Source organism: Equus asinus, chromosome 16 (assembly GCF_041296235.1).
Source record: "Equus asinus isolate D_3611 breed Donkey chromosome 16, EquAss-T2T_v2, whole genome shotgun sequence".
Lineage (NCBI taxonomy): Eukaryota > Metazoa > Chordata > Mammalia > Perissodactyla > Equidae > Equus > Equus asinus.
Window position 1 is genome coordinate 3,945,221 of NC_091805.1, and position 13,807 is coordinate 3,959,027.

General features: G+C 37.8%; 1 protein-coding gene across 8 annotated transcripts in view; it reads left to right on the forward strand.

Moving 5' to 3' along the window:
- RAVER2 (ribonucleoprotein, PTB binding 2) overlaps positions 1 to 13,807 on the forward strand; it is a 94,736-nt gene that overhangs the window by 52,608 nt on the left and 28,321 nt on the right. For 3 of the 8 annotated variants that reach the window (XM_070486488.1, XM_070486484.1, XM_044749351.2), the window contains exons 6-9: positions 48 to 133; positions 1,807 to 1,911; positions 2,070 to 2,181; positions 4,771 to 5,039. In XM_070486488.1, the coding sequence (XP_070342589.1) occupies positions 48 to 133; positions 1,807 to 1,911; positions 2,070 to 2,181; positions 4,771 to 5,039 (572 nt within the window). The remainder of the gene's footprint in view (positions 1 to 47; positions 134 to 1,806; positions 1,912 to 2,069; positions 2,182 to 4,770; positions 5,040 to 13,807) is intronic. The other 5 variants (XM_070486487.1, XM_070486482.1, XM_070486486.1 and 2 more) reach the window with 3 other exon arrangements.

The window sequence follows — 13,807 nt, forward strand, 5'->3', positions numbered from 1 at the left end:
TTCCATGTGTATCATAACGTTAAGTTTTTACTTCTGTTTTCTTAAAGCAGTTCTTGGAACCCCTCACAGCTTGCCGCATCTGATGAACCCACCCATGTCTCCTGCATTTTTACAGTTGAATAAAGCACATCAGGTATCTAAGTAGCATTGAGTACTGAAGCATCCAAAATTTAGAGTGAATATTTCGTTTGTTTTTATCACTTAAAGTTCTTAAGAAGTTACGTATTTTATTTTTTAAAAATCCATAGTAATAAGTGTAGCTGCATAAAAACATAACATAACTTGAGTACATCAGATCACATTAAGCTGATCAAAGCAGCATAGTTATGTATATTTCTTGGTTCCTATTTGTAAGGCTTTAAGATGAGAAGAGGTGTATTTTGTGGAATATTTTTCTAGAAATTAGTAGTTCAAAACAAATTTTCTTATGTGGTCTTAACTCAAAAAAGTATTTACAGAATGAAAAAAACAAATGAATGAACAATAGCTCTTAATTCTTAAAATTTAATCAGTTTTATAAAAATAATTCATGTATTTTTGAGAGTGAAAAATATTTTTCTCACCTTGTTCGGATAAGTTTTTAAAAATGTGTTTGTATATGTAAATATCCATAATACTGGAAATAAATAAAACATTACTCATTAATTTCAGATACTGTTTAAGGCTGTATCTATATAGAAGCCTGGTTACAAGTCAAATGTAGCATATAACAGGTGCTTGATGTCTGGTCCTAAACCCAGCTTTTTAAGGGGAAGCTCTATCTTTTATTTGTTTTTCATTCTTAGATTCTAATGTAGGGCATTGTGCATTGCAGGGTCTTTATTCATTCATCTACTCAGCATATTTTATTGAGAATTTAATATGTGCCAGACACTGCTAGTCACTGAGGCTACAGCATTGAACAGAATATCATAGTCCCATCCAGAATTTCAACAAATAGAGAAAACAAACACCGAACAGCTAATTACAGTAAGGTGTAAAGAGTGATATGAGAGGGGAGTTCAGAGTATTGACCATACTCCCTTTATTTTAGAATAAAGACCTAAATGCTTCGTTTTGCCTTTATGGCCTGTCCTGGCTGCCCTCTCCGCTTCTCATGCTCATTGGGCATCACTGTGCCGGCCTCAGTGGCCTGCTTTTGGTCCTCGAAGGACCTCGTTCTCTTCTCTTTGGTCTTCGCTCCTGCTGCTCCTGCCTGGAATGCTTCCCACCCAGCCCCCAGAAACCCTCCAGACGTCCCCCAGTTACTCCTCTGCAGCCTTCAGATCTCGGTTCCTCAGGGAGGCCTTCCTTGAATATCAATCTAAATCAAATTCCCCCATCACGTGTGCTCTTGGCTCCTCAGGTTTGTCTTTCATACACTCATCACCATTTGTAATTACATGTTTGTATAAGTAACTAATGTCTGCCTTCCTCAGGGGACTCTAAGATCCGTGCGGGCAGACCCCACTGCTGTATTTCTCACTGGGTAGCATGGTGCCTGGCACACAGCAGTGCTCAGTAAATCCTTGTTGAGAAATGGAAGGAATAAATCAGTGACAGAATGACACCAACACAACAGCCACGTAGCGGGGAGGGAGGGAAGGAAGGATGAAGGAAAAGAAGGACAGGATGTGGCATTACGTGGTCACATCTTGTATATTATTAAAATAATTAGTTACTGTTGCCTGAAGGTGGAAAGTGGGACATTAAGAAACTGTTACTTTTGTCCTCATCAACTGAGGAATTGAACTTTGAAATGAATTGGGTTTTACAACAAGCAGCTTTTCAAAATTAAGCTAACTTAATGTTTTGTGGTTTTCACAGAGCTCAGCTATGGGTAATGCTTCTAATTTGTTCCTTCAGAATCTTTCTCATGTACCACTGGCACAGCAACAATTAATGAAACTTGAGAATATTCATACAAATAATGTAAGTATGGTATATTCTTTCTTTTGAAATGAGCTCATTCCTGTTCTGTAATCAGGCCGGTGGTCAGATTACTTATGAATTTTCCTGTGTGTAGCCTTTTTGTTAGGTTATATCTGGTTGCTGTGGGCAAAAGTCTACCCTCCTTTCTTCTTTTGCAGAAACCGGGCTTGCTCGGAGAACCGCCAGCTATGGTGGTGCAGACCGCAGTGGGGATGGGGTCCGCGCTTCCACTGAAGGCAGAGTTGGGCCATCATGGAGAAGCACATAAAAGTAAATGATGTGTGTTTACTGAGAAGTCCGTAAATAGTCAGATTTGAGATGTAAAGGTAGTTTACATATAATCTGCTTTCATTTACAGGAAGGTCATATTTGAGTTTTATTCGGTCATTTAAAATTTCAAGAGCCCTCTTGGCTTTTTTATTTTTAACATTAGAAAACTATCAGTAAGTTATTAATGGACTTGCTCCCATACCAAGATAAGACTTTCCCTGCTGGATATGCTTTAATATTTGATGAAGATGCAACTAGCAGCGTGAGGCAAAGACACAGATCTATTTGAGACCGACATGCTGCCCACTGGGCTGACAGCACACTGCATAGGGATCCATTTAATTTTGCCTGGATAGGAAAACTCTTAGCTTTTTGTTTTGTTTTGTTTTGTTTTGGTGAGGAAGATTCGCCCTGAGCTAACTTCTGTGCCAGTCTTCCTCTATTTTGTATGTGGGTCACCAGCACAGTGTGGCCACTGCCAAAGTGGTGTAGGTCTGTGCCTGGGAACCACGCTCAGGCTGCCGAAGCAGAGTGTGCTGAACTTAACCACTAGGCCATGGGGCTGGCACCAAAAACCCTTAGCTTTATAAAGAAATATCTGGCACTTATAAATTTAAAATTTGATTATTTATTTGTATGATTTTTCAAATGTGATCTCCAAATTAGTAGTAGAAGAAAAATAATAATGTGTACTATGTGCTTCTGAAAAGATGACATTTCAATGGGATAGTGTTTTCTTTTTAGAGAAACAGGAGCATGATGGTGTCCCTAGAGTTCTGATTTGAATGTGATTTTGAAATTTTCAGTTTGAGTTTGATTGAAATTTGTTTGAAGTGAGCATGCTGAGGGAAAAGAGAAGGGCCGCCAGTAATGAAGAGAAGAGTCAATTAAATATGAGTAGCATATTTAACCTCTTGTACATAAAACTAACAAGTCAAATGATCAAATAATGGACTCAGTTCCGACTATTGAAATTAACTGGGCAGAAGTTAAACCGGGATACAGACAGGTGTGGAAATTTTTATGGTATGATGGAGTCTGTCCTAAAAATTAAATTTTGCGTGACTAAAAGCCTATGCAAATGTTTATGATTTGTGTCGGGTTAAATAAGAAGCCATTTGCTTTAGCATCGATGCTGCACGGACACTGAAAATTCAGTGTCGCAGTGTTTAGTTCTATCTAAAAGATAAGACTAAATTTTCCCTCTCTAAATATTGAGTACTAAAAATAATTTAAGAGATTTGTTTAGTGAATTTGTAAAGTATAACTTTGACTTAAAGTAGTTTATCCAAATTAGCTCTTTTCTTTTAACTTTGACCTAAAAAGTGGAATGGGTCAGAATTTTCTTATTAAAACTTTCATTTCTTCCAGAATTTCTTATTTCCTGTAAATAAAAATGTCAAACTTTCATGTGTTAAATTTGGTGCTTATGTATTCACAAGTGTTGATATTTTGTAAACCAGTGGTGTGCTGATGCTTAAAAACGAGCTCTCTAGGTTACAACAAAGTCTTGCTTTGTAGCAGTTGTGGGTCTGTGTGTGTGAACACGCCGCCCATGGCCGCTTTCAGGTCACCTGTGTGAAGACATCGATGCCAAGAGCTGGACAGAGAGACATACAGTTGGCTCTTAGGAGCTGTGCAAGCCAGCTGACCAAATTTATTCTTGTATTTAATCCAACTTTGTTAATATTTAAGTGTCAGAGAATTTTTTCAACTGGAGACTGACTTAATTATTTTCTTTAAATATGGAAGCAGGCAAATTCCAGTGATTGGGCATAAAAACAGCACTGATGTGACTTAAATGCCCAAAAGTACATAAATTTTTTTTTTTTAAAGATTTTATTTTTGCCTTTTTCTCCCCAAAGCCCCCCGGTACATAGTTGTGTATTCTACGTTGTGGGTCCTTCTAGTTGTGGCATGCGGGACGCTGCCTCAGCGTGGTCTGATGAGCAGTGCCATGTCCGCGCCCAGGATTCGAACTAACGAAACACTGGGCCGCCTGCAGCGGAGCGCGCGAGCTTAACCACTCGGCCACGGGGCCAGCCCCCAAAAGTACATACATTTTGCTCTCAACTTCTAAAATATACAATTAAAATTTGGAACTAGAAAATATAATATCCTTGAGATTATCCTGGAAGTTATTGAAGATAAGAAAAGGATGGGCTCTGGCCCCGTGGCTGAGTGGCTAAGTTCGAACGCTCCACTTCAGCGGCCCAGGGTCTCGCCGGTTCGAACCCTGGGTGCGGACGTGGCACTGCTCATCAGGCCATGTTGAGGCAGCATCCCACATGCCACAACTAGAAGGACCCACAACTAAAAATATACAACTATGTGCTGCGGGGCTTTGGGGAGAAAAAGGAAAAATAAAACCTTTAAAAAAAAAAAAGAAAATGATGATTATTACTATTAGAGGTTTTTGTTTTTCCATACAAGAGCCTGCTAATTTACAACGTGTAACCTCACCTTTTAAATTTAGCTGTTCTCTAACAGGTAAAAAGTAGGTTTCTGCACATTTCGCCCATAATTTGACAAAATCAAAAGGACTGTTGTGAGTAAGCCTTGTCTTTTTGCATTTGTGCTTCGCTGCAGCGTCCGCTCTGCTTCCAACTCAGACCACGATAACAGCCGGAGTGGGCGGGTTGCCCTTCCTTCCGAATCAGCAGAGGGCCAGCCGGGTGGGGCCGGCGCTCGGCAACGCTCAGGAGAAGCAGCCCCCCTCGGTGGGCGCGGCGGACCGGGGCTTCTCCGGGTCGCTGGCATATCTCCAGAGCTGGCCCAGCCTTCCTGCTCTGGGCTTGCTGACAGCTCACCAGAGGCAACAGCAGAGCCAGCCACACAGCCCGGAGATGAGTTCAGGGGTAAGAAAACCGTGTCCGTGCGCGTGTGCATGCTCACACGAACACACACACTACACCTGTATGCTGCATGTGTATGAACAGACTACACGAGTGTACATGTATATTCTTTTAAATTATTTAATTGTTCAAATTCTAGAGTATTGTAATTTTTGGTTATTTTACAGGTGATATAATTTATGAAGTATTGTCAAGCAGTCTTAACTATTTTTAAATTTGAAAGGAAGAGCGATAGTATAAAGTGTATAAATACAGATTACACACGAGATAATTGCTATTATATCTGTGATGTGATAACTTTTTCATAGTGTACCTTTACTTCTCAAAATAGAAGAAAATATTATACTCTTAAAAAATCCTCCTATTATTATAAACAAACAAAAATCCATCTTTCAATAAGTTATGCCAGATGATCTTTGGGACTATGCTTAATTACTAGTTTGTCTGTAAGTCAAATAATTTTGATTTGTGTAATACAAGTTTTTTGTTGTTGGGTGTTTTTTTTTTGGTGAGGAAGATTGGCCCTGAGCTAACATCTTTCTCTTTTTGCTTGAGGAAGGTTGTCGCTGAGTTAATGTTTGTGCCAGTCTTCCTTTATTTTCTGTGTGGGATGCTACCACAGTATGGCCTGATGAGTAGTGTGTAGGTCCACACTTGGGATCTGAACCCACAAACCCCAGGCTGCCAAGTGGAATGTTCGAACTTAACTACTACGCCACTGAGCCAGCCCCAAAAATGAATTTTTTAAGTCTGTTATAAAATAATTTAAATGTGAATTCTTTACATATATTTGCTTTTCTGAAAAGTTTGAGATAGTTTTAAAAAATGCTTGATGTTTTAAAACTAAAGTGTAAACTAGTTTAAATTCAAAATTTTAGGGTTTGGAAAACCTTAGGAGTATCAGTAATACTTACCCAATTATATAACGATTTTATTTATAAGGCTTTCTAAGTAAATAATAATGCTGTTCTTTAAAATATGCTCACTTTTCTACTTTAAATATATATTCTGTAGCCAGTTAAAGTATTATTTTAATATTTAAAGGCAGAACCAATTTTATTTTATCTGAAAAATGTCAGTCAGTTACTAAACTGTGGTCTGTTCAGAAGAATCTAATCTCTGTTTTAATTCTGTAAGTTTTTACCCATTTTATTGGTTTATAAACCACTGACATTTTTAAATGTTATAATTAGTAAGTAGAATAAAGTACATTTAATTTTTATTTTATTTATGCCCTAAAATATCCTTTGGTTTGTAAGTGGTATAAAACTCAGGCTATAAGCAGCATGTGAGGGAAAAAATGTGTGTAGTTGTATTCAAATGTTGAAATAATATTGAGTTTGTAAGAGGTTTTGGTGTCACCTAGTCATGGGAGGAGATGTGGATAGAAAGCCCTGCAATCGTATCCTGAGAAAGCTAAGCAATTTTTCATAGAATGAGTTTTAAAAATTTATATGTGGTATTAATTGCTTGGGTTACTGAGCAAAATTAAACAAATAGAACCCATATATGAATATTCTGTCTTTTCAAACACACTCTTTAATTCATTGAAAGCACCGGGGTCTTTAGAAAAACTGGATTTGAGGTGATTCCCACAATGGGCAATGAGAGGCTGTCTGGAAGAAGACAGCCACAGTGGGGCACGGCCTGGAAAACAGGTCCTGGGAAGAAGAATTGAGGGAAATGGATGTATAGACCTTGAAAGGGTTGACCAGCTGGGTATATATTTTTTAAAAAATTCACAGAGCCAGCCCTGATGGCCTGGTGGTTAAAGTTCAGTGCACTCCTCTTTGGTGGCCCGGGTTCAGTTCCCAGTCTCGGAACCACTCCACTCGTCTGTCAGTAGCCATGCTGTGGTGGTGGCTCGCGTAGAAAACCAAAATGACTCACCACCAGGATATACAACTAGGTACTGGGGCTTTGGGGAGGGAAGAGATTCATAGGTCAGTCACATGGTATTTTGTGCTCCTTTAGTGGTCAGAACTGGTCCAGTAAGTATGACATACAATAAAGCGGGTTTAGGCTTAATATAACTAAGAATAGTTGAAGCTTTCAAACAAAAAGTTTGACTATTTCACCAAGATGCAAATGTCATATCAGGTAGGACAGTTAAGCAGACCCCAGGTGAGCGTCTCTACAGTTTCCTGTGGAAGTGATTCCTATTTCTGACAGTAGGGAGTTGGACCAGGTAACTTCAAAGTATGTTTTCCAGGAAGGTAGCAGGATGCTGGTCTTTGTTAAACTTTGCTAAACTCGGCTTTAGGTTTTTAGACCTGCATCCTTAATATTATGTTGACCAGTGAGTGTTGATTCTGTCTTTTTGTCAGAATCACCTCTGGACTTTGAAAAAAAAAAATGGAGAGGGCTAAACTCTAACTCCCACCCCTGAGAATTTGATTCAGGGAGATCTGTATTGTAAGCATATAATTCAGAGGCATTAAGTACTTTCACGTTGTTTTGCGACTATCGCTGCTATCCATCTCCAGAACTTTTTCGTCATCCCATACTGCAACTCTGTACCTTTTCAGCTCTCCATCTTCCCTGCTCCCCAGCCCCCAGTAAACACTGTTCTGCTTTCTGTCTCTGAATTTGACTGTTCCAGGTACCTCATGCGACTGGAATGATATGATATTTGTCTTTTGTGTCTGGCTTATTTCTCTCAGCATAATGTATTCAAGGTTCATCCATGTTGTAGCGTATATTGGAATTTCCTTTTTTTTTCTTTAAGGCTGAATAATATTCTATTGTGTGTGTGTGTGTATATATATATACGACATTTTATTTATCCATTCATTTGTTGATGGACATTTGAGTGGTTTCCATCTTTTGGCTTTTGTGAATAATGCTGCTATGACATGGTATACAGATAGCTGTTTGAGTCCCTGCTTTCAATTCTTTTGGGTATTTACCCAGAAATGGAACTGCTGGATCATATGGTAAATTTATATTTAATTTTTTGAGGTAGTGCCATTCTATTTTCCATGCCCACCAGCAATGCACAAGGTTCCAGTTTCTCTGCATCCTCACCAGCACGTGTTGTTTTCTGTTTTTTTTGATAACAGCCATTCTAATGGGTGTGAAGTGATGTCTCATCATGGTTTTGATTTGCTTTTCCCTAATGATTAGTGATGTTGAGCGTCTTTTCATGTGCTTATTGGCCATTTGTATATCGTCTTTGGAAAAATGTCTGTTCGTATTCTCTGCCCATTTTTTTTTTAGCTTTTTATTGACATTATGGTAGTTTACAACCTTGTGAAATTTCAATGGTACGTTATTGTTAGTCATGTTGTAGGTGCACAACTTCACCCTTTGTGCCCTCCCCCATCCCCCGTTTCCCCTGGTAACCAGCAATCAGTTCTCTTTGTCTATATGTTTAACTTCCACCTATGAGTGGAGTCATACAGAGTTCATCTTTCTCTATCTGGCGTATTTCACTTAACATAATACCCTCAAGGTCCATCCATGTTGTTGTGAATGGGACGATTTTATCCTTTTTTATGGCTGAGTAGTATTCCATTGTATATATATACCATATGTTCTTTATCCAGTCGTCAGTTGATGGGCACTTAGGTTGCTTCCACGTCTTGGCTATTGTAAATAATGTGATGAACATAGGGGTGCTTTTGGAATTGCTGATTTCAAGTTCTTTGGATAGACACCCAGTACTGGGATGGCTGGGTCATATGGTATTTCTATTTTTAATTTTTTGAGGAATCTCCATACTGTTTTCCATAGTGGCTGTACCAGTTTGCACTCCCATCAGCAGTGTATGAGGGTTCCTTTTTCTCCACAACCTCTCCAACATTTGTCACTTTTTGTTTTGGTTATTTTTGCCATTCTAACAGGTGTAAGGTGATATCTTAGTGTAGTTTTGATTTGCATTTCCCTGATGATTAGTGATGATGAGCATCTTTTCATGTGTCTATTGGCCATCCGTATATCTTCTTTAGAGAAACGTCTGTTCATGTCCCCTGATCAGGTTGTTTGATTTCTCTGCCCACTTTTAATTGTGTTGTTCATTTTGTTGTTATTGAGTTTTACAAGTTCTTTTTATATTCTGGATATTAATCTCTTATCAGATACATGATTTGCAGATATTTTCTCCATTCTGTGGGTTTCCACTGTTGATAATTGACACCATCTTTTATAGTATCCTTTGATCCACAAAGGTTTTTAATTTTGAGGAAGTCCAATTTGTCTGTTTCTTTTCTTTTTTCCCAACTTTACTGAGGTATGATTGACAAATAAAAATTGTATATATTTAGGTTGTACAATGTGATTTTCTCAAGGTGCACAATGTGATGATTTAATATACCTATACATTGTGAAATTTTTACTACAATTGAGGTAATTAACACATCCGTCACCGCACATCACCTTTTGTGTGTATGGGGTGTGGGGAGAACATTTGAGATCTACTCTCTTAGCAAATGTCAAGTATACAATATGGTATTCTTAACTGTGTTCACCATGTTGTACTTTAGATCCCCAGAACTTACTCGTCTTATGACTGAAAGACTTGGGCCACCTTCTCCCCATTTCCCCCGCCCCCAGCCGTGGCAATCACCATTCTACAATTTGGTTCTATGAGTTGGACTTTTTTAGATTCCACATGTGAGATCATGTGTATTTGTCTTTCTCTGACTTATTTCTCTTAGCTTAATGTCCTCCAGGCCCCTCCATATTGTTGCAAACGGCAGGATTTGCTTCTTTTTTAAGGCTGAATAATGTTCCAGTAAATATACATGTATACATTTTGTTTATGTATCTATCAGTGAGCACATAGGTTGTTTTCATATCTTGGCTATTGTGAAGAGTGCCACAGTGAACATGGGAGGGCAAATATCTCTTTGAGAGAGTGACTTTATTTCCTTTGGATGTATACCCAGAAGTGGGATTACATATGGCAGTTCAGGGGTTTTTTGAGGAACCTCCACACTGTTGCCCATTATGGCTGTACCAATTTACATTCTCACCAACAGTGGACAAGGGTTTCCCTTTCTCCATGGACTTGCCAATACTTAGTACCTGTTGTCTTTTTGATAATAGCCATCCAAACAGGTGTGAGGGGATATTCATTGTGGTTTTGATTCGCATTTCCCTGATGATTAACGATGTTAAACATCTTTTCTTGTACCTGTTAGCCATCTGTATGTCTTCTTTGCAAAAATGTCTCTTCAGATTCTTTGCCCATTTTTTAATTGGGTTATTTGTTTTTTGCTATTGAGTTGTATGAGTTCCTTATGTATTTTGGATATGAACACCTCAGATATGTGGTTTGCAAATATCTTCTCCCATTCCACAGGTTGCCTTTTCATTTTGTTGATTGTTTCCTTTGTGTGCAGAGGCTTTTTAGTTGGTGTAGTCCCACTTGTGTATTTTTTCTTTTGTTGCCTATGCTTTTGGTATTATATCCAAAAAATCATTGCCAAGACTGGTGTCAAGGAGATTTTTCCGTGTATTTTCTTCTAGGAGTTTTATGGTTTCAGGTCTTATATGTAAGTCTTTAATCTAATTTGGGTGAATTATTGTGTATGGTGTAACATCAGGGTCCAATCTCATTCTTTTGCTTGTAGACATCCCAGTTTTCCCAGTACCATTTATAAAAGAGTCTATCTTTTCCCCATTGTGTATTCTTGGCATCTTTGTCAAAGATTAGTTGACCACATATGTGTGGGTTTATTTCTGGGCTCTCTATTCTGTTCATAGGTCAATGTGTCTGTTTTTATCCCGCTACTGTTTTGATTACTATAGCTTTGTAATATAGTTTGAAATCAGGAAGTATGATGCCTCTAGCTTTGTTCTTTCTGAAGATTTCCCTGACTACTTGGAATTTTTTGTGGTTCTATACAAGTTTTAGGGTTATTTTTTTCTATTTCTGTGAAAAGTGTCATTGAAAATTTGACAGGGATTGCATTGAGTCTGTAGATGGCTTTGAGTAGTATGGACATTTTAACAATGTTAATTCTTGCAGTCCATGAACACAGGGTATCTTTCCAATTATTTGTGTCCTTTTCCATTTCTTTCATCAGTGTTTTATAGTTTTCAACGTACAGATCTTTTACCTCCTTGGTCAAATTTATTCCTAAGTATTTTATTCTTTTTGGTGGTATTGTAAATGTGATTTATTTCTTAGTTTCTTTTTCAAATAATTCATTGTTAGTAAATAGAAATGTAACTGATGCGAACAAAAATTATTTAACTTGTCCTTTCTGATTTGGAGACTGTTTACTCCTTTTTCTTGCCCAGTTGCTCTGGCTAAGACTTCCAGCACTATGTTGAATGACAGGGGTGAGAGTGGGCATCCTGGTCTTGTTCTTGATCTTAGAGGAAAATCTTTCAGCTTTTCACCATTGAGTATGATGTTAGCTGTGGGCATGTCCTTTATGTATGGCCTTTATTATTTTGAGGTACATTCCCTCTATGTCCAGTATTTTGAGAGTTACTTTTATCATGAAAGGATATTGAGTTTTGTCCAGTGTGTTTTCTGCATCTATTGAGATGATCGTCTGGTTTTTGTCCTTCATTCTGTTAAGGTGGCGCATCACATTTATTGATTTACATGTGTTGAACCATCCTTGTATTCCAGGGATAAATTTCCACTCGATCATGATGTACAATCCTTTTAATATGTTGTTGAATTCGGGTTTCTAGTATTTTGTTGAGGATTTTTGCATCCACGTTCATCAGGAATATTGGCCTGTAATTTTCTTTTCTGATAGTGTCCTTGTCTGGCTTTGGTATGAGGGCAGTGCTGGCCTTATAAAATAAGTTAGGACTGTTCCTTCCTCTTCAGTTTTTTTGGAGATTTTTAGAAGGATTGGCATTAATTCTTCTTTAAATGTTTGGTAGAATTCACCAGTGAAGCCATCTGGTCCTGGGCTTTTCATTTTTGGGAGGTTTTTTATTGCTTCTTACTAATTATCTGTTCAGATTTTCTATTTCTTCATGATTCAGTCTTGGTAGGTTGTATGTTTCTAGGAATTTATCCAGTTTTTCTAAGTTACCCAATTTATTGGCATATGTTTGTTGATAGTCTTTTGTGATCCTTTGATTTCTGTGGTATCAGTTGTAATGTCTCCTTTTTCATTTATAACTATTTATTTGAGTCTTCTCCTTTTTTCTTGGTTAGTCTAGCTAAAGGTTTGTCTATTTTTCTTTTCAAAGCACTGACACTTAGTTTCATTGATCTTTCTAGTCTCTATTTCATTTATTTCTGCTCTAATCTTTATTATTTCCTTCCTTCTGCTAATTTTGGGCCTAGTTTGTTCTTTTTCTGGTTCCTTGAAGTGTAAAGTCAGGTTGTTTATTTGAGCTTGCTCTTTTCTGTTCATTTAGGCATTTATTGCTGTCAACTTCCCTCCTAGAACTGCTTCTGCTGCATCCCATAGGTTTTGGTATGTTGTGTTTCCATTTGTATTTGTCTCAAGATACTATTTGATTTCCCTTTTGATTTCTTTTATGACCCATTGGTTGTTCAGGAGTGTGTTAATTTTTACATACCTGTGAATTTTCCAATTTTACTCCTGATGTTGATTTCTAGTTTCATACCACTGTGGTCAGAACGATACTGGGTATGATTTCAATATTCTTAAATTTGTCAAGACTTGTTTTGTGGCCAAACATATGATCTATTTTTAATTTTTTTTGCTTCTGCTTTTGGTGTCATATCTAAGAAATCATTGCCAAATCCAGTATCATGAAGCTTTCCACCTAAACTTTTAAGAATTTTGTAGTTTTAGCTCTTACTTTTAGGTCTTTGATCCATTTTGAGTTAATTTTTGCATATGGCGTTGGGTCCACTTACTCATTTACATGTGAACATCCAGTCTTTCCAGCACTTTTATTGAAAAGTCTTCACACTCCTGTTGAAAATCATCTAACCGTATATGCAGGAGTTTATTTCTGGGCTCTGTATTCTATTCTCTTGGTTTAAACTTCTGTTTTTATGCCAGTACCATACTGTCAAAATGACTGTAGATTTGTAGTAAGTTTTGAAGTCAGAAAGTGTGAGCCCTCTTTTCTTGTTCTTCTTTTTTTTTCTGAGAAAGATTGGCCCTGAGCTAACATCTGTTGCCAATCTTCCTCTTTTTGCTTGAGGAAGATTCGCCCTGAGCTAACATCAGTGCCAGTCTTCTTCCATTTTGTATGTGGGTCACTGCCACAGCATGGCCACCAACAGGTGTTGTATGTCTGTGCCCGGGAACTGAACCCGGGCCACCGAAGTGGAGCATGTCAAACTTAACCACTAGTCCATGGGGCTGGCCCACATTCTTGTTCTTCTTTTTCACCTTTCTCAAGATTGTTTCAGCTGTTTGGAGTCCCTTGGGTCCTCCATATGAATTTTAGGATGGATTTTTATATTTCTGCAAAAAAAGTTGGAATTTTGGTAGGGATCGTATTGAATTTGTAGATCAGTTTGGGTAGCATCAACATTTTAACAATATCAAGTCTTCCAATCCATAAACTTCTCTCTCCATTTATTTATGCCATCTTTAATTCTTTCAGCAATGTTTTGGAGTTTTCAGTGTATAGTTATTTCTCTTCTTTGGTTCAGTTAATTGCTAAGTATTTTATTCTTTTTGATGCTGTCGTAAATAGAATTGTTTTCTTAATTTTCTTTTTTTGAGATTGGCACCTGAGCTAACATCTGTTACCAATCTTCTTTTCTTTTTTTTTTCTTCTTCTCCCCAAAGCCCCCCAGCACATAGTTGTATATTCTAGTTGTAGGTCCTTCTGGTTGTGCTATGTGGGACGCCGCCTCAGCATGG